At 48.2% G+C, this 20,602-nt stretch overlaps 1 protein-coding gene across 2 annotated transcripts in view; it reads left to right on the top strand.

Annotated features, from left to right (window-relative positions):
• PLXNA4 (plexin A4) overlaps positions 1-20,602 on the top strand; it is a 452,610-nt gene that overhangs the window by 365,620 nt on the left and 66,388 nt on the right. For both annotated transcript variants that reach the window (XM_054559822.2, XM_024249841.3), the window contains exons 11-14: positions 7,109-7,205; positions 7,678-7,868; positions 11,876-12,027; positions 16,315-16,432. In XM_054559822.2, the coding sequence (XP_054415797.1) occupies positions 7,109-7,205; positions 7,678-7,868; positions 11,876-12,027; positions 16,315-16,432 (558 nt within the window). The remainder of the gene's footprint in view (positions 1-7,108; positions 7,206-7,677; positions 7,869-11,875; positions 12,028-16,314; positions 16,433-20,602) is intronic.

The following is a 20,602-nucleotide window of genomic DNA, read 5'->3' as shown; positions in this document are numbered from 1 at the left end:
TGGCAGGAGGAAATAACAAATGGGAAGGAGCTGGCTAGGAGAGCACTGCTTAGATCAGCGCAAACCCTGCCCAATGTGTAGCAAATCCACATTAAGCCCAAGCCCTATCAATGAGTGGTCAGCAGCCCCCAGGCTGCCGACAGCTGTCTGCCTAATTCCCAGGTACCCCACAGTGAACCCCACCTGTGTATCACCTTTCCTGACTTCCCTTCACACCTGCCATGTTGCTTTTCCAGCTACTGCTCTGGTCTCTCTCTCTCTCTCTCTTTCTGGGCTCCCTTCTTTGTGCCCAGATGCTCAGAGACAAACACTAGACACAGAGATTCAGAACATTTTCAAGTCATAGGAACTTTAAAGTTTTTCTTCACTGCACAAAAGAGAAAGTAGAGGCCTGGAAGCAGGGACAGATCTAGATTTGTGGGGTGAGACATACCATTTGGAGACCTTCTTTAAGACCAAAATATAATAAGTACAAATTAGATACATAGGCCTTAGAAGGGGCTGTGTGTGCAAGTGTAGGCCCAGAAGCTGAGCTCTATTCACTTTGGGGTACTGCACCCCAAAATGTGCCAGAAGGTAAGTGACTTGCTCAAGGTCACACAACTAGTGAGTGGCAGAGGTGGCCTGGATTTGAGGACCCCTTCTGTGTCACACTGCTTCCTATGTATTCCTCTAGTTGCTCCTGGGCACTTACATGCAGTGTCTGTATTTGGAGATGTGATGCGCGACCAGGAGAGTCCCAAACAAAGGATTTCATGGGACACCCTACTCTTCCTGCAGGAAGTAGTCCAGGGGGAAATGGAGCTCAGAGAGGCCCACACACTTGCCCTAGGTCACTCAGCATTACAGGGATAGAACTGGTCACTGCTCTCACAACCTCTGAAACCCCAGAAGTTGTCCCTATGGCATCCTGTGTACCCATCCCCCTCCTCCCCTGGCTGCCAGGTTATTTTTCAGATTTCTGCAGCACTCCAGATTAAACCTGCAAGCAAAGATTATTAAACACCTCCTGTTTCCCCATAAATTCCGAGTTCAAGCAGATCAGCCCCAAGGGTTTGGCTCAAGTCATTCTCTCCAAAACAAGACCCACCCTATAGAAAAGAGACCTGCATCTGGGCCTCACATTTGACTCTGCAGAAGGCTGGTGAGGATCTGAAGCTGTGGGGAAAACAGCCTTGTTTCTTCAGAGAAGCTGCCCCAAGGATCTGGGGATGTCAGGAGGGTGGATAGAGCCTGTGGGCCTCAGTTGGCTGTGCCCAAGAGAGGGACATGAGTGTCATAAAACTGGGCCTCATGGCCTGGCCTTTGGTTGACTCCGTTAATAGACAAAGACACTCCAGACAGCAGCATGAGTTAGTCTTCTAAACCCCTTGGTCAGAAGTTCCCTTTTGCCCTGGGAACTAACTTTAGCTTCCAAGAAGTTCGCTGGGACCCTCTGCCATTCTATTGACTGCCAGAATTGGAAGTAGATTGTGTTGAAATATCCTCAGCATTTCCCAGGCCGAGAGCTGCCTGAACAAATGAGTCCTTAGCCATCACAGGGAACTCCCCGAACGTGGGTGCGAAATCAGAGCCTCCTGGGAACAAGAGCACAAGCAGGGTCTCAGCAGCGCCAGGCAGGTGAGTGCTGTCTCCTCCTTCATGGTGTCCCCATGGGGTACCTGGAGCTGGCACCGTGGTCAGCACCCATGGGAAAAGGAAGGGAACAGCTGGGCTCCAGTGGGCGCACAGTCTGTTTGTCAGATGTGGAATCCTTGGACCTCAAGAAATCAGCAAGTGACATAGCTCCTTCCCTGGGAATTTCACATCTGGAAGCCTGATGTCCCAGGACACAGTGGTCACTTCTACTTCCAGCCCCTGTTGGCACTGGAGCTGGAGGCCTGGAAGCTGCGGTTCCCTTCACCAAGAAGAGAACCTGATGTTGAAGCTCCTGGCCCATGCCCTGCCCCCAACTCAGGACCTGAGGAGGGCTCCCACTGCGCTCTGGCCCTCTGGAGCTCAGAGCTGCGGCCTCTCCATCCACCATGGGCCAGGTCTGGGTGCCCCCAGGTCACTGCTTCCAAAGCAGCTCAGCTGATTTTGCCTCCATGACTTTTTAGTTTTGACACCATTAGTTGTAGGAGACGTGATTTCTCTACCATTTTAAAGTCTGAGAAAGAAACTGAGGCAACAGAAGGGTTGCCCCTCAGACAGAAGAATGCAGGAGGAGTCCCCTTTGCTTACTAGGACCCACTGGAATCACATGGTTCAGGAGGGCTCAGCTCTGGCATTTCCCAGGAGCCTCTCTTTTCATGGGGAGCAGTGGAATCCCAGTTTAAATGCTGGTCTGGGTCAGGTTGCTGCTTGCCATCAAGCAATTTCCATCAAATATCTTTGGGGTCATGATCAGGGGCAACCCTCCCCCACCGTAGTTACAGGAAACAGGGTACCATCAGACAAGAATAGACCTGAGAGGTTATCTACTTAATCCTGTTACAGATGAGGTCTCCAAGGCCCAGAGAGGGCAAGTGACCATCTCCAGATCACACAGCAAGTAAGGTACAAATTCAGAACTTGAATCCAGTTTCATAACACATCCCCTAATCAAAGGTTGAGCAAAGAACAGCAGCGAAGGGCACTTTCTACCCCAGCTTTGGTGTTATTCCTGGGAGTACAGTCTGATCAGCCTCAAAGAGGATTGTGTGGAAGAAGAAATTGTTTCATTTCCTAAATCCATGAACAATCAGAAACAGCCTTGGACAAGCGATCTAACAAAGAAATCTACGAGTTTGTGATGGCAGAAGGAGGTGGGTGATAAATTGGTCTCAAAGGAGAGCAGAGAAAAAAGAAGAAAATTCAGTGTGGGAGTGACACTGGGCTGGGGTGGTGGAGCCAGTTCCAACCCCATTATGCGGGGACAGGCCTTGAGCCAATGGCTGCAGCCCCCAGGGGCTGGTGGGAGAAGGACAGGGCGGACTTCACAGGCAGCAGTGGAGGGGAAGCAACTGTGGGTATTCATGGCCTACTTTAGATCAAGGCTCTAGGAAAATGTCAAGTGCTGCTAATAGTAGTGCGTGGCCACCAGCTCTCAGAGGCTGCCAATCATGCCAGTGAGGGGGCTGCAAAGGGCATCTGGCTGGCTGAAGCGCTGGTCATGAGGGCCGGGGCCAGGCCCAGCTTCCACGGACTCATGGTGGCCTCTGGTTTTCTCTTGGCACCTTCATTTACCACGTGCAAAACAGGGATAGGGGAGCAATAGGAAGAGAACTTGTCCCCTTTCTACTTTACTGGGACACGGCTGAAAAGGAATCAGCAGAGCCCTCTGGACTAGAGATGGACACAGTGTACATACCAGCTTCTTGTGTAGCATTAGGTTGTTGAGCTTTGTTTGCCCAAATGGCAGAACTTTCCGGCAAAATATCTCAGATCTCAGGACAAGGGACTGGCTGGAGGAAAAAATGTCTCAGTTATATCGAGGTCTCATTTTTGCTTTAGAATTAGAAGCTGAGGTTCACACTCTCCCAAGGTAACGGGGAAAGTCATCCATTAGCCCCGCATGGTGTGCCAGACCTTGATTGAGACACTTAACCTCCTGGCCTCCAGGAGCCTGGAGCCTGTCCTCCCTGGGCTCTGAGCTTTGTGCAGATTAACTGCCCGCTGATTATAGAGAGCTATATAAATGCTAAGTGGAGTGGAGATGGGGGGATCCTGGGGGATGGGAGCCCACGGTCCAGGCTCCCAGCTGTCTGCAGAGGCAGAGAGGCTCCGTCTGCCATGCCCACACCTTTCCCCTACCCTGCCCGAGGCACGTTGCAGGTCATCCACAGGAGAGAGAGCCTCCAGGAACAATGGAAACTTCCCTAGAGACAGAGCGGAGCTGAGGGGGAGCACATGGGGTTAACGATTTCTCTAATAATCATTAGATCCCAGGATTGGGGGAAAGAAAGAGAAAGAAATGCCCAGCACATGTGATCCTAATGTCTTTTTTATTTTCAATTTCTTCAAAGAGAAAATTTGTGCTTGCACACATGCACACACACACACACACACACACATACCAGAACACATAAGCGTTCTCATATGCATACATCCCCATACATATTAAGGGTCTGGCACGGAAACACTCAATGCATGGCTGCTATTATTTTTCTGCACAAACATAAACATGGGCAACACGAATATAGTTTTGCATAGCATCCCCAACTGTATGCACATAGACTAAAATACACAATCACATTTGAGTGCTTAGACTATATGACAGACACTATGCTTGGAGCATGCTGTGCATGATCTTGAATCCTTACGCCAATCCAAGGAGATGTGAACTGCTTTGAATTCCTGCTTTACCAATGGGGAAACTAAGACTTGGATTATCTGCTCGTTTCACACAGCTGGTCACTGGCAGAACCACTCTGTGGAACTGTGTGTGTCTGTGTGTCTATGTGTGTGTGCATTTATGGACATACAGATAACATGGAGATGTGTGCTAACCTCTCCCCAAGTCAGCATGCACATAAACACATTTGGATACACAGATGCTCACATGCATATGTATGTACGATTCTTTGCCTTCCTGTCTGTGGGATGTCAGGTCCTTCCTGAGAGGGGCCATGAGGATTTATTGATTTTTGACTAACATACTCCAGGTCACCACCTGCTGCTTCCACTTTGTGTCTTGGCCAGACCCAGGCCTGAAAGCAGAAGCCAGGCTCCCATCTTGACATAGCCGCTGTCAGCATCCCTCCTACAGGTCAGAGCTCAGCCCACGCCAGCACTGCCTCTAGGTGATCAGATGGTGCTCAGCTTGGGGTGAAACAGCCAGCCCTGCTCAGAGCCATCCAGGCAGCAGCTTGAAGCCTGTTGAGATCACCTTTCCCCACTGAGACTTGGAGAGACAAGGAGAGAGATCCTTCCCCAACAAGGAGAGAGATGAGAAGGATGGGAAGAAATTGAATGTGGCTGGAGGAGGGAACTGGAAGCCTGGAAGTTCTCTCTCTCTCTCTCTGCCTTTCTCTCTCTCTTTCTCTCTCTCTCACACACACACACACACAGACACACACAAGGAGGGAGGGCATCCCTCTCTTATACCCTTCTCCCTCCACTGGGGCAGTCATCTGCCTCCCTACTTCTAACAGACTGCAGGGATTCTCTAACTTTAATCAGCACCGGAATCACAGAGTAGCTCTCAAAATGCCCCTCATCTTTAGAGATTCCAGTCCGGCAGATCTGGGATGGGCCCTGGAATCTGCATTTTAGTAGGCCCCCTGGGTAATTCTGCTGAAGGAGTCCATAGACCACTCTAAGAACCACCAGTCTAAAGTGGAAGAGGTTTTCAGGACAACTTAGGACCACCCAGCCTGACCCAGCTGCAGGGACAACCTCTGGGGAGTTGATGATTGAGTTCTATGATGATCAAAGTTTCCACTGTGGTTTCTGCAGGGCTAGGAACCCTTGCTTTACTCTGTGAGCTCGGACCCTGGCCTTGGCCCAGGTGCCATTGGTCAAAAGAGAGATTCAACGAGGGGGGTGCAGTGCAAACTCCTCCATTGTGGAACAAACACCGAACATTGCTCTCTGGCCCTGGCACGCATTGCCAGGGAGAAAGTTAGAACTCTGGGTGCTAGGGCAGAGCCAGAAGTGGCTGGAGATACGTCCTCCTGAGGTTGCTATATGAGGGCAACATCAAGTCACAGTCTGTTCTCATGGGAGCACATTCTATAACTCAGGAATTTAGGGCGATTTTCTGCATTGAAGATTAGAACATCTCCTTTAGAAGCTCCTACAAATAGGGTGCAGACCTGTCCCTGCCCAGAGGCAGAGGTGTGGACAGTAGCCCTCTGAGATTCTTCCCAGATGTGTTTTTCCCATGTCCTGTGGCCACCCTCCCTGTCCATGAAGGTGCCATGGCCAACTTGGAGGACGGAGCCTCAGTGGCCTCCTGTGATATCCATCAACATCCCCCTAGCCCAGCCCTCCAAATTTTTAATTCAGATTAAATTTGAATTAAAAGAGCCCATAGGTTCTGCAAACACAACTTCAAACCTGGTCCTCTGGACTAACCTCTTTCAACAAATTGCCAGGCCTCAGCCCCTCCTGTGCAGAAAATCTGTCTCAATTCCATTCCTCCATCCTGCCCCTTGTGGCCAGCAGAATCGGCTGGAATAATGAGAAAATCACCAGGTAGTGGTTGGAAATTGCTGCCCAGGGTGGGCTCTAAGTTCCCTCTGCTAACCCTCTTTCTCTGGAGCCTGAGAGGGGTCTGCTATGGGAAGGCAGACTAGGGGCCATCATGCCTGGGGACTGCCCCCTCCACCAGCATCTTCAAGCCAGCACCTCCCTCTTCTCTCCACCCTCTACCTCCTATCTCTTAGCCAGGACCCTGAGGAGCCCTCTGAGGACAGGGGTACAACAGGAATCTGGGCATGAGCCTGGCTTTGAGCTGGTGACTGTCTGCAGCATCCAGGCCCAGATTCCCAGATTTGTCCTCCAAGGTCCTCAGGACTTCCCCCCTCACCAACAAGCTCCCATCTAGTTCTCTTCTCTCTTAACCCCCAGCCTCTCATCCCCCTAGGGTGTAGCTCCTTCATTTCTAGTCTCTGCAACCACCGCCCTGCCTGGGAAGTGATCATCCCTCCCCAGATCTTTGGTAAAGCATCCACCTACCCTGGACATTTCCTGGAAATTAGAGTTCCCCAATCTAATTGCAGACTTGGGAGGGCCTAGGCACCCGGGTTTCCCTGGGCAGCCAGAGAGGAAGTGGACTCCTCCCTCAGTTTTACCTCTCAGGAAAGCCCAGGGGGTGGGAACAGGCCTCCTGCCTGAGACCCACAGGAGATGACCTAGTGGCTTGCTCCCATCTGCTCCTTGAGTCGGCATCCACAGGGGCGTGCTTGGAGGCCTGGCCCACCCCTGTGTTATCTTCCACCTCCTCTGATACGCACTTCCCTGCCTGTACACACATGTGCCTGTGCACACTTGTGTGCTCACAGGTAGACACATGCACACAGGCACAGTCTTGGCCAATCTTTAGCCCGTGAGCTCCTAACGGCCCTAGGATGATCATTTGGGCCCTCTCTAGAATGCTCTGTCACCCCACTTTCTTCTTTCCTCCTCCCTGACCTGGCTGCAGTATTCCTATGAAGGGATAGAGATCAACAACCTGCCCGTGGAGTTGACGGTCGTGTGGAATGGGCACTTCAACATTGACAACCCAGCTCAGAATAAAGGTGTGGAAGGGCTGGGGCCTGGCAGGGGAGGGAGGGGAAGGGACGGGGTAGAGAGGGAAGGAGCTGCCCTGCATTCTTGCGGGAGTCATTCTGCCCCTGCCTCCTAGTGGAGGCTCTCCCTCTGAGCCCCTCCTTCACCATCTGTGCTTCTCAGTTACTTCTTGAGCATGGGCTCTGTACAGCTTGACCTGGGCTGAGGGCTTCTGGTAGGAGGTGGCGTGCAGAGGACTTCCTAGGAAGGGCTGCTGAGTGCTGAGTGAACGGAGACCCCCAGAGCTTCCCATTTCAGTCCCTCTGCTCAGGCCTGGACTTTCTTTCAGGTTCTTTTTTGCATCAGAATGGCTAAGGGGGCAAAGCTGTCTTTGTGCACCATCACCCCAGGCTGGGACTGCACTCTTTTTCTCTCTCTGGGCCCCTCCTGTCCCCACTGCCATTCCCAAGCACCCCTTGCCCTTGCCCTTCCCTTCTGCAGTTCACCTCTACAAGTGTGGAGCCATGCGCGAGAGCTGTGGGCTGTGCCTCAAGGCTGACCCAGACTTCGCATGTGGCTGGTGCCAGGGTCCGGGCCAGTGCACCCTGCGCCAGCACTGCCCTGACCAGGAGAGCCGGTGGCTAGAGCTGTCTGGTGCCAACAGCAAGTGCACGAACCCACGCATCACAGAGGTAAGCCGGGGTCGGGCCTCCTGCTCCAAATGGGCAGGCTCCAGGCTGTTGTGCCACACCCTGCGGAAACTCTGCCCAGCCATGGTGTCGGTCACCCAGTGGTCACTGGGTGGACTTGGTTGCTCTGCCTGGCTGGGTGGCATGCTAGTTTTCCTTCACAGCTTCCCCAGAAGCTTAGGCTTGGATCACAGACTCTTGTTGGGGCTCGACTATCCTCAACGAGGGGTCCAATTGTCCTGTTGGAGTCTCCGAGGAGCTGTGTCAAAAAGGACTCAGTCCTCACCAGCCCCTTCCTTTGTCTCTAAGAGCCTCGGTGGTAAGGCCTGAAGTTCCACCAGTGGCACCCTCACCAAGTGTCAACCCGTGATTGGAGGTTGCATGGGCTTTGGGGCACAGCCTGGCTCTGGGGAGGTGAAGAAGGTCATGACAGAGAGGCCTTTGAACTCCCCCAAAGCAAGCCCTGAGCTGTAAGATGGAGCACAGTTTAGGGGGACCAAAGGGACACAGGCCATGGAGCAAAGACCTTGTGGAGGAACACGGTGAAGAGCTAAACATGCAGACACTGAGTCCCAGAGAACAGGGTTTGAATCTAGGCTCCACCAGCTGTTTGCTGAGTACCTTGGAGCTAAATCACCACTATCTCCACACCTCACCTTCCTCACTGTGCAGTGGGCCTGAGCATCCCTCTCACATGGGAGTTGGAAGGATTTCACACGCACCTACAGGCAAGGTACCTTGCTCCAGGCCCAGCGCATGGGGATCTCACCAGCCTCCTTACTCATCATCATTGGTAAAATCATTCCCAGGGATGTCTAAGCCAAGGAAATCACTGCCCCTGGAGTTCATTTAAGTAGTCATGTCTCTTCTCCTCCCACTCCTGCACTCTTCCAGCAAGGCTGGAGTCCCTTGCTCCCTCTTAAAATAAAAAAGAGGGCTGCATCTCTCTCTCTACATGCTCCTCCCCCATGGCACTATGTCATCTGTGGCACCATGGCATCTGTGGCACCATGGCATCTGTGCCTCCAGCTCAGGGCTGAGCACACAGTAGGTGCTCAATACCTCTTTACCATTGCGGATGCTGGTCAGGATTATGAAGCAGCAGGAAGAGGGAGAAGGAGAGAAGACAGAGACTCAGTCTCTGCCTCAGTGAACAGTGAGGATGAACTGGTACTGGGCTTTGTGCACAGTTTCACAAATGCACACAATATATGATCATTTAACAGTGGCAGGCACAGTCATAGGCCATATATTTGTGTGATGCCTAATAGTTGCACCGCACCTTTACACCCCTTACCTTGTCAGTCCAAACAACCACCTGTTCTATTAGGGTCCCAGGGCTGCCGTCACAAGGTACTGCAGACTAGGCAGCTTGCACGACAGAAATGGATCATCCTGAAGTTCAGGAGGTAGATGGTCAAGGTCAAGGTGTTGGCAGGGTCGGTTCCTCCTGAGGGCTGTGAGGGAAGCATCTGTTCCCCGTCTCTCTCCTTGACTTGGAGACGGCCATCTTCTCCCTGTGTGGCTTCCCATCATCTTCTCCCTGTGCATTCCTCTGTGGCCAAATTTCTTTTTTTCATTAGATCATATTGTACCAAAGCCCATCCTAATGGTCTCCTTCAAATTTGATTGCCTCTGTAAAGACCCTGTCTTCAAATAAGGACACATTCTGAGACACTGGGGTTAGGACTTCACCCTGTGACTTTGATGGAAACACAATTCAAACCCATAATGTCTCCCAAGGCCAGGGTTATCATCAGGTTATTATTCTCTTCCAGACAGAGGCTAATGCTCAGAGAGGCACACATACTCTAACCAAAGTGTCAATAACATGGTCCTGAATCCCAGATCTGCTGAGTAATGTTCTCCTAGGTTATTGTTCTCCTCTACTACAATGGTGAGACTTCACACCCCCACTCACAAATTGTGCACGTGCACCAGGGATGTGTGAAAGCAAGAAGATTCTTGGCTTTTGTGGGTGAACAGCCTCACCCAGCAAAGCAGCCCCTTGGAGTGGCCCTCAACATGTGCTCCATGCTTCAGACCCTTTATCCTCCACATTCCTGGCTGTACAGGCTCTGAGAGTTTCTCTCAGTCCCCACTTCAGTCTTTTGCATGGTAGGAATCTAAATAGTGATTCTCAGACTTGGAGGAAATATTTGCAGAATTAACCTACAGAATGATCTGGAATAGGAGGACAGGTGGACCTCTCCTCTCCCCACTACCCTTGACCCCACACCTGGGCCCATGTCCTCCCTTCCCAGTCCCCACCCCTCACCCTCACACCTCCTCTGTGGAACTGCTCCTCCCAGAGCCCTCAACAAGAAACCAACCCAGGGGGCTGCTGCGCATGGCAGTGTGTCTGGTGCCATCAGTGGGACTTGCTTTCTTCTTGGCCTACGTCCAAGAAAATCACAGGGAGGAGATGGCAAATTAAACAAATCTCCCTGTGACAAAGGCTATTTACTGCCTCCATACTGGTGTTGGCCCTAGGGGAACCTGGAGAACGAAGGAGTGGGCCAGAGATAAAACTCCTTTTTCAGTATGACAAGCCAGGGCTAGAATATCATGGCGACACTGCTGCCAGGTGCCACTGGCACTTTGGGGACTGGCTAGACAGGCATTTGGGAAGAGCACAGACTCTCCCTCTGACCTTACCCGCATCTGTCCACCTCCCTCTCAGAGAAATGGGCCTGTGTCTCCAGGGAAGCTGTTTTTCCACTGCAACGGGAATACACTTATGCACAGGCTCACACCCCTGCACATGCTCACTCACAATCACACCAACCCTCACGGGGATGTGTAGGAGGTGGGAGGTAGCTTGACTGTGGCAGGTAAGCAGTCTCACCTGGAGAAGCTACCACTTGGTGGGGAGGGCAGCACAGCCTAGTTTCTTCTGCTTCCCCCATGTTTCACCCTCACCCCAGGATGGAATTCCCACTTGTGGCCCTGCAGGGTTGAGGAGAGTCGGATATGCTGAAAAGGGATAGAGATGGAATCTCTGGGGTCCTTCCATTCTAATCCTGCTGACATTGGCTAAGGTCCAGGTGCTGGTGCTCATAGGCACCAGGAATGGAAGCATGCCCTTCTCTGGTCCATGAAACACCAGGATGAGATTGTGTTAACTGTACAGCCCTCATCTCAAAGCAGGCACTTGGATGTTGAGTCCTCACATTTTAATCATGGGTTTTTGACACTGATTTAGGAGGGAAAGCCAGTACACTTTGACCTGTGTACGAGGGTAAAATTTAAATTAAACCTAAATCTGTGTGGTACCAGGCCAAACAACAACAGCAAAGGAGTTATGACAAATGCTCATAATAATTCCGGAAAGATGTTTGGACAGTTATAGGTTTTATCACAGTGACAACGCAAGACATAAAGATGGTACTGTTACTGAAAAGCCCACAAGGAGTGAGAGAGACCTGCTCTCAGAGACTCAGGATTGGAGGAGGAGGGGGCTGGGAGTGGGAAGGATGAGGAACAGGCACAAAGAATTGTTGCCATGTAAGTGGCACAAGGAAGGTACCTTGGAATTTAAGTGGAGAGAGAGGAAGAACACAGGGTTATGGGGCAGTGTCATTTGAGAAGGATCTTGAGAGGTGGGTAGGGTCACGTAGGTGTAGAGGGCTTTGGGTGGATAGGAGGGGTTTTTATTTTCCTTGAGAGTAGAGCCAACACCAGCAAATGCTAGAAGGCATGAATCCCAGTTTTCTACGAATCACCTGGTAGCATTGCTGGTCATGTTCCGTCTTCTGATCTCTTCTATGAAATGGAAAGATGTACTATGGGCTTTGCATACTGCTCCTAGTGACACACACAAACACGGACTGCTTTCCTAGAAGCTGCTACCCATTGATTATCGCAGGCTTTGGGTGCCCTTGGGGACTTCGAGCCACTCAGGGACTCTGGGGCAGATGAGACAAGAGCCAGCAGCCTCTCCTTGCCTCATCAGCAAGTGAGTGGCAGTATCTTGGTGTTTGTCTAATTATTTCTCTTCCTCCCTCCAGATAATCCCAGTGACAGGCCCCCGGGAAGGGGGCACCAAGGTCACTATCCGAGGGGAGAACCTGGGCCTGGAATTTCGCGACATCGCCTCTCATGTCAAGGTTGCTGGCGTGGAGTGCAGCCCTTTGGTGGATGGTTACATCCCTGCAGAACAGTAAGTGAAGCTGCCCGCAACACAGGAGGTACAGGGGAGGGAAGACGGGTTAGTATTACGGACATCCTGGTCAGCAACTAGGTGCTCTCAGAGCTTGTTGTGGGGGAAAAAGGAGAACCACCCTAATATTCTAGAGTTGGAGGGTGGACTCCCACAACTCCCTGCCTGCTCAGCTAGCTAGCTGCCATATTGCGGAAAGTGTAGAGAGGGAAAGGAGAAATAGCTGGGAGAGAAAGGTGACTGTTACCTACTTGGGGTATAAGGAAGGCTGCACAGAGGGGAGACAAAACAAAATGAAAATCTGCAAGAGAAGTGTAAGTCCAATTCCTTCTGCTGTCCTCAACTTCCCGTTCACATCCCCCCCAGCACTGATCCTGTGCTACTCTCTATGGAGACTGACAATGAAATTCACACCCACTCTGAGGCTTGTGGGTGCCTTAGATTATTTTTCTCTTTGAAAGTCTGCTGGCCCACTTAATGGGTCATTCAGCAAAAGACCTTGACCTGTAACCCACCTAGTAGAGGAGGTTTGTGAATCATGCATGGCCTTGTAAATAAGTAAGCACCATTTTCCAGCCCAGCAAACACAACTATGAAATGTTTACCAGCACCATAGAATCTATATTCCATACCATCTTTGTTGCACCTCCTGGAGTGAAATCTTTTCACTTGTGCTGTATGCATAAGTTATTGACTCTTCGCAAGGCTTCCCCTAGGTATGTGAGTGCACTTTCCATTTCTGCTTGCTGGGTCTTGCCTAGGTTTACTGATTCTGAACCATTGGTACCACCATCCTCAATTCCTCCTGATTTCCATGAGGTCTCCCCAAGATGCTCATAGCAGATCAGATGGTTTAAGGATCCAGTCTTGGTAGGACTCACCTCTCTGGTCCATCACCACTTAGTTACTAAAAGATCTTTCTATGGCTCTTTCAACTTTCTGACACCTTTCTATAACGAAACCAAACTAGGCCACTGCTAATATATTGTGATTTGGAGAATTTTAAAATATCCTACTTTGGAATTACATAGCCAGATATCAAAAGTATTATTATGAAGCCACATGATTAAAATATTGTGATACCAGTTAGATCAGTAAAGTAAGATAGAGGACCCAGACAAAGAATGCTGATACATGCAAATTTAGTATGTAATAGAGGTGATATTTCAAATCACCCAAGGAAATATCATTCAATAATTGATGCTGGTTAACTCCCTGGAAAAAGTACAATAGCAGATCCTTATTCCACATTACACATCAAAATAAATTCCAAATGGATTAAAGAGTTAAATTTAAAAAATGAAACTGTGAAAGGATTAGAAGAAAATGCAGGTGGAAATTTATTCGATTTCAAGAAGGGGAACTTGTGCGAAGTATAACTGCAACAGAGGAAATTATAAAGAAAAAGATTAGGGGATTTGAGTACATAAAACCTTAAAACTTGTGCATCAAAAATCATTGCAAGCAAAATAAAAATGTGAATGATAAACTGGTAGTATGGTTACACCCTATTACAGTTAATAAATACTTTTTCTTAATATATAAAGAGCTTTTATAAATAAAAGGCAAAGATCACAAAATGATCAAACAGCATGAACGTACAATTTATGAGATAAAGAACCAAAAGTCATACGAAAAATAAATTTTTAAAAGCAGTAGTAATCAATTAAATGCAAATTAAAACAATAGGGAGTGGTTTGTGAAAGTTAATGCCCGGTGCAGGAGAGAGGCATGAGAAGTAGCTGACTCCTTCACTCATGGTGCAAGGGGAAATTGGGACAAACTTTCTAGAAGGAAATTTGGACATGTGGGTCAAAAGCCTTTAGCCTGGCCATCACACTTCTAGAACTTTCCCTAAATAACCAGACTTCACAAATATTTATTTTCAAGAATGTTTATTTCAGCCTTATTTATAATAGTAAAAACTCAGAAGTGATTTACATGTGTAAAAATAGGGAATTCATCAATAAATTACTGTATAAGCACTGGAAAGAAAACTACACAGCCATTAAATCTGATATTATAGAAGAATCATGACCAGGCATATACTCAAGGTATATTAAGTGAGAACACAGGTTCTTGGAACACAGGTTACAAAGCATAATATAGAGTTTTGAATCAATTTTGTAAAAGAAAAGCAAGACTGGCCACAGAAACACCAAAATGTTGACACTGGATATTACTCATAGGTGCAAGGCAGCGTGGCATGGTAGGTAGGCAAGAGTTTGGACTTAACAGGGAGATTCCTGGGACTGGAGCCCTGGCTCTGCCACTTACTTACTGGGTGAATGTAAGCAAGTTGCTCAACATTTTATTTGCCTCAGTTTCTTCTTTTATAAAATGAGGATAATAATGGCATCTACCCCATGGTCTTATGGAAAATTACATTCTGAATGGTGCAGCTGGGGGGTGTGTCAGTATGACAAGTGCTTTTATGTACTTTCTGGTTTTTTTTTAAACACCAAACATGTATTAATTATGTGATCTGGATAGAAAGGTATTATTTGTTCAGGAACCTTACTCAAAAGTTGTTTCTAAGAGAAACATAAAACATAGAAGCCATAAAGTAAAAGAACAATCAACTTAACCACACAGATACTTTTAAACTTTAGTGTGGCAAAAGACATTGGAACCACAGGTGAAAGATGACAAGTGAGGAGAAAATCATTGCAATATTTATAACAGACAAAAGTTAATACTCCTAATTAAGACAATCTATCAGCAAGAAAGAGGGCTTCAACAGAAAAGTCAAAGGAAAGGCTATATGAGATCTTAAAAACACACCCATGTGAAAATTTATGAAACCTCACCTGTAATTTGCAAAATAAAAATAAAAATGAGATTTTTTTCCCCCTATCATGTTGGAAAAACCTTAAAAGGATTGTTCATATCTGGTGTTGATAAAAGAGTGGGCCATCGATAGAAGTGCATGGTCCAGACTTCTTGGAACATTATTTGGCTCTATCTACCAAATATTAAATACACAAACTGAGCCAACAGTTTCCTTCCTTAGAAATCTATCCTACTATACAGTGCCTAAGGATGTGTGTATCAGTTGGTTCATTTTGCAGAATTATTTGGAGTAGCAGAAGAATCAAGACAACTAAATGTTCATCAATAGGAAGATGGTTGTGTAAATTATAGTGCAATCATCAGATGAGATACTGTGAGGCTGCTGAAAAAAAAAAGTTGAGCCGTGTCTACAGAGACGGGAAGGAAGGTCCATGCAATTGTGCTGAGCAAAAAACAGAAGTGTTTATAGCAGTGGATATGTTATGTTTTGCTTTTATTTTAAAAAACACATATATCTTTCCTTATACATGTATGTTTATAAGTGTAATTGCATATATGTAAAAACACATTTATGTTCATCTGTGCCTGCATATGAATTACAAATATAAATATACATATGTGTGTATGTATATATGTGTATATGTATGCAAATATATGTATTGGGCAAGTAGCCTAACTTTTCTTTGCCCCAGTTTCTTCATTTGTAAAATGAAGAATACATATACATATATACATAGATATATATACACATATATATTTATATATTATGTCTGCAAAGATATATATATATACACACACTTAAGTTTTAAGTATATATATAGTTTTAAGTTTTAAGAAGAATGGAGCACTCACTTTTTACTGCCATACTCTGTACCGTTTGTTTGATTATTTTCAAAGGGTATAAACAAATTTTGTAATCAAAGCAATAAAAATTTTTAGAAAGGAAAAAGTTCACACACACATACACATACACACTCAATTATCCCCTCACCCAGCCTGGAGGCTGGCTGGGAAGCAAAAGCACTTCACTGAGGCAACACAATCATTGGGAGCAAAAAGCTCCCAGGTGGGGACCAGAAAACCTTAGGTCTGTTCCAAGCTCTGGTTTGACTTGCTGCAGCTCTTGGGTAAGTGGCTTTGCCTCTCTGGACTCTGCCAGCCCTATTCCCTAAGGGTTTTGGCTAGAACATGCCCTCCAGTCTGGCTGACAACTGAGTAGATAATCATGAATTAGGGACTGAACATCTAGGGTCAGAACACAGGGATCCTCTTCTAGGCTCCCTCAAAGGAGATCCCATAGGTCAAGTTTCCTCATTGCCTGACAATTAAGGAGAAGCCCCTGCTAGGAGGAATTAGGATATCTTCTCCTTCCTCCCCTACCTGGCCATCCCTGAGATCCTACTTTGGAGAAAGGGACCTGGGTAGGTGCTGTGGGGTGCAGGGTCTTGGCTGGAAGTCCTGTGACCCATGGGATTTCTCCTATCCTCCCTGCAGGATCGTGTGTGAGATGGGGGAGGCCAAGCCCAGCCAGCATGCAGGCTTCGTGGAGATCTGCGTGGCTGTGTGTCGGCCTGAATTCATGGCCCGGTCCTCACAGCTCTATTACTTCATGGTGAGTCTTGGCCAGCAGTGATCTGGCTGGGTGCAGGCCACAGAGCTCATTACCATGATTGCTGGGCCCCTCTAGAGCTCTGTGGGCAAACCCAGGGCAAGGGGCCGCCCTGCAACCTCCCTCAGTTCATGAGACTCCTGTCTTATAGTGAGTGAGAGTACAGCCTTTGAAGTCTGGAAGACCTGGATTCAAATCCAGACTTTTCTGTGCCTGGCTGTGTGATTTCAGGTAAGTTGCTTTAGCTCTCAGGGCCCAGAGTCCCCAGGTGGGTACATGGCAGTGTGGCATGGTAGGTAGGCAAGAGCTTGGACTTCACAAGGCAACTCCTGGGATTTGATACCTGGCTCTTCCACTTGCTAACTGGGTGAATGTGGGCAAGTTGCTCAACAGTTTGTTTTTGCCTCAGTTTCTTCATTTATAAAATGAGGATAATAATAGCATCAACCCCATGATCTTGTGGAAAATTACATCAATGTATTTATGACTTCTAATATCATTTGTTTTATTATTTCTGTGGTTGCCACCATTGCTTCCGTTTTCTGGCCTGTCCCTGCACACTTGTGGCCCATTATGTCATCCTATCGCCCTCACACTTCTCCTTCACCCCAATGTCTTAGTCTGTTTACTGCTGCTATACAAGAATGCCTGAGACTGGGTAATTGATAAAGAAGAGTCATTTATTTGACTCCTTGTTCTGGAGGCTGGGAAGTCCAAGATCTAGGGGCTGCATCTGGCAAGTGCCTTCTTGCTGCGTCACCTCGTGGCAGAAAGCGAAAAGTCAGGAGACTGCGTGCAAGAGAGCAAGAGCGGGAGAGGGTGGAACTGCCTTTCGTAACAAACCCACTCTTTGATAATAAACATGTTCCTATGGTAGTAACATTAATCCATTCATGAGGGCAGAGCCCTTATGAACTAATCACCTCTTAAAAGTCCAACATCTCAACACTTAAATTGGGGATTAAGCTTTCAAGACATGACTTTGGAAGATGCACTCAAACCATAGCACCCACTCACCATTATCCCTGTTTCATGACCTCATTAACCCCTGCCCACCTCTCACCTGCATACCCAATCCATTTCCCTCTACCCACACCATTGCCCCCACCTCTCCCCCTACCACCCCTTTCCCCATCCCATGGCCTTTCTGAGGATCTCTCCCCAGTCCTTAAATTCCTTCCTGCCTGGAACCTCTCATCCCTTCAAAGGCTGCCTGACAAGTAGTTCTAGGGGACAGAGGCTTTTGGAATCTCTCAGCCTTGTGATTATGGAGATGGTAGAGACATGAACACATTCCCTGCCACACACACCCATCATTTTAAAAACTAAACCTCTCAGATTAATGACAGCTGTAATGGTACAATTTCCTCATGATTCTGAGCTGCTTTTGGAAGCTGGAAGCCTGAAGTGATGGATTTTATGCCTGGCCATCAAATGCCCTGAAATATGTCATGGGGAGTTTGGCTTTCATTCTCCTTCCTCTCTCTCTCCCTCTTTCCTCCTTTCCCCCCCCCCTCCTTGCCTCCCTCTCTCTCTCCTTCCTTCTTCTCTCCCTTCCTTCCTTCCTTGCTTCCTTTCTCCCTCCCTTCCTTTCTTCCTGTTTCTTTGCTTCCTTCCTTCCTCCCTCCCTCCTTTATCTCATCAGCCTTCCTCCTCCTCCTCCTTTCTTCTTCAACTGACAGCCATTGATCACCTTGCACAATGCCTCTCACTAGATTATTTAATGAGTGCTTGTTTAATTGAGTTGTATTTTATGACTTGATGGTTCTGGCTGTGAGGGTTAATGGATGATGAATAAGACTCAACACAGCACCTCCCTCATGAGGCCTACAGTCTAGAAGGGGAGGTGAAAGCAACTGAGCTTAAGTACTTGACACAGACTTGAACATGGTCAGGGCCAAACCTTAGAGAAACGTGAGTGTCGTGCTGCGCCATGACTGGCCCTGCATCTATCTGCTCCACCTCTGCTCTCCGAGGGCCAAAACCCCTCTGGATGCAGTTGGCTGTCACTGAATGCACATAGGAATTCATAAAATGAAAAGAACATGCACATATAATGGGGTTCATGGACGAGTCATTTTCCTTATTTGTTTAGGATTTGTACCCACCACCTTCTCCTGAAAGCATATGAGGGAATTTCCAAGGTGAACCCAATAGACATTAAGACAACTAATGAGAAATGTATATATATTTGTATATAAAGCATGCATATATATATGTGTGTGTGTGTATATATATATATATATATATAGAGTATATGATATAGACATAGAGACAGACAGAGAGAGAGAGAGAGATGGAGAGAGGAGGGATGACATTCGCCAGGTATTTGCTAAAATTGGGCAGGAAATCTGGCTTTGAAATTTCCTGGCAGCCAAAATAAAATGGGAGGAAACTGCTGCATGGCCAAAGCAAGCACTGGACCTCCTTGGCCAGCCACTGCCCGGAGCAGCTTTCCATCCTGAGGTTCTTGGCAGTGATCCTGAATGATAAAGTGGACAGGGCTAGAGCCATCTCCAACTTACTAAGCTGATGCTTCTTTTGAACCTTAGCTGCCTCTGCCCTGCATCCCCAGTCAGGCCCCTCGCTCCAGTGGCTCAATCAAGGCCACCACCACCTGGCTGTCCACTTTCATCTCCACTTGGCCCACCCAGGCTGTCAGCTCCCATAAACAGTGCATCCTCCTTTCTTGCCCATTCTCATCAGTGATCCATCCCCTAGGCCTACAATCCTGCTGGGCTGTGGCTCAGCGTCCCTTCATTCCTGACATCAATCCATCACCATGTCCCGGAGTCTTCCTTTTCCCATTCTCTTTGCCATCACAACAGCCTCCTTAAATCTTTCCCTTGCTTTTCTCTCTGAACCTGCATGTCAGCCGCCACCTCAAGAAGAGCCAAGGCTCCCCCTCCCTGTAAGACATTGTCCAGGCTCCTCTGTCTGCTTCCCCATTCAATCCTATTTTGCCAGCCTTTGCATTGTCTGCCACCTTATCTTCTCTATCTCCTTCTCTTGGTTGCACGAGCCATATCCTCCTCATTCGTCAAAGTTGTGCTCGGGACCCAGTCCTTGGTCTGCGAATGCACAGGCCTGAGCTGTGGATACCCACAGGCCCTGCACCCCACCCTACTTACTGGGACTCCAGACATCTGACTGCATCACACCACTCAGTGGGTCCTCTTTGTGCCCTGCTCCTCTTGTCAAACCAGTCAGTCTTGGGAGACACTTGCCTTGGCCAGCCACCTGCCCAGAGCAGTTTTCCATTCTGTGGTCCTTGGCAGGGACCCTGGAGGACACAGTGGACAGGGCTAGAGTCATCTCCACCTCATTAAGCTGATGCTTCCTTTAAGCCTCTCTGCCTCTGCTCTGCATTTGCAGCCAGGCCCCCACCCCTGAGGATCCATCAAAGATCAGCTGAAGCCCAGGACTTTCCTTTCTTTAGGAGCCCCACAGTGCATAGGCAGCACTAAACCTCCGGACACAGGAGAGTCTCCTGGGGTGGGGTGAGCATTAAACAAAATGCCCTGGACCTCTCCCTGCCTCCTGCCAGGACTAATTAAATCCAATGCTACGGATCTTGTGTAATTCTGAGATGCCAGCTGGGCTGAGGCCCCCTGACCTAGGAGAAAGGATGTTTCCTGAGTAGCTCCCATGTACCAATGCACTCAGCTCTCTGATTTTATCCTTATAATGAGCCTGTGTGCTACACATTGGAAAGTCTCACCTGCCCTCAGGAAGGTTTCAGTCTTGGCTGTGTGATTGTTCCTACCCTGGAGAGGCGTGTGATTGAATTTAGGGTATTAAGGGAGACTTCCTAGAAGAAGCTGGAGGGAAAGATGGGATTTGTATAATACGAATAGAATATAGTTTTCCATGTGGATCTGAAGTGGTGGGGGGCTGTTCCCAGCATAAGGTCTAGTGCACCAAAAGATGGGAACAGGAAGGAGAAGGAAGAGGGTGGGTGGTGAGGAGGAGAGGCTGAAGCAGAGGCAGGTCAGGACAGATGACAGAGGTTGCCACAGGCAAATATGCATTGGTCTGGTGGGTCCCTGAAGCTCAAAGATTTGTGTCATTTTTCTACTTAAGGGACATCTTTGAGGAATGGCTCTGGTGCCACATGTTCACTTGGGAAGACTTTTAGGAAGGAGATAGTGCTAGGGACCCCAGTCTCTTTCT

This window comes from Pongo abelii, chromosome 6 (genome assembly GCF_028885655.2).
Source record: "Pongo abelii isolate AG06213 chromosome 6, NHGRI_mPonAbe1-v2.0_pri, whole genome shotgun sequence".
Lineage (NCBI taxonomy): Eukaryota > Metazoa > Chordata > Mammalia > Primates > Hominidae > Pongo > Pongo abelii.
Note: the sequence above shows the minus strand (reverse complement) of the source record. Positions and strands in the feature narration are given on the sequence as shown.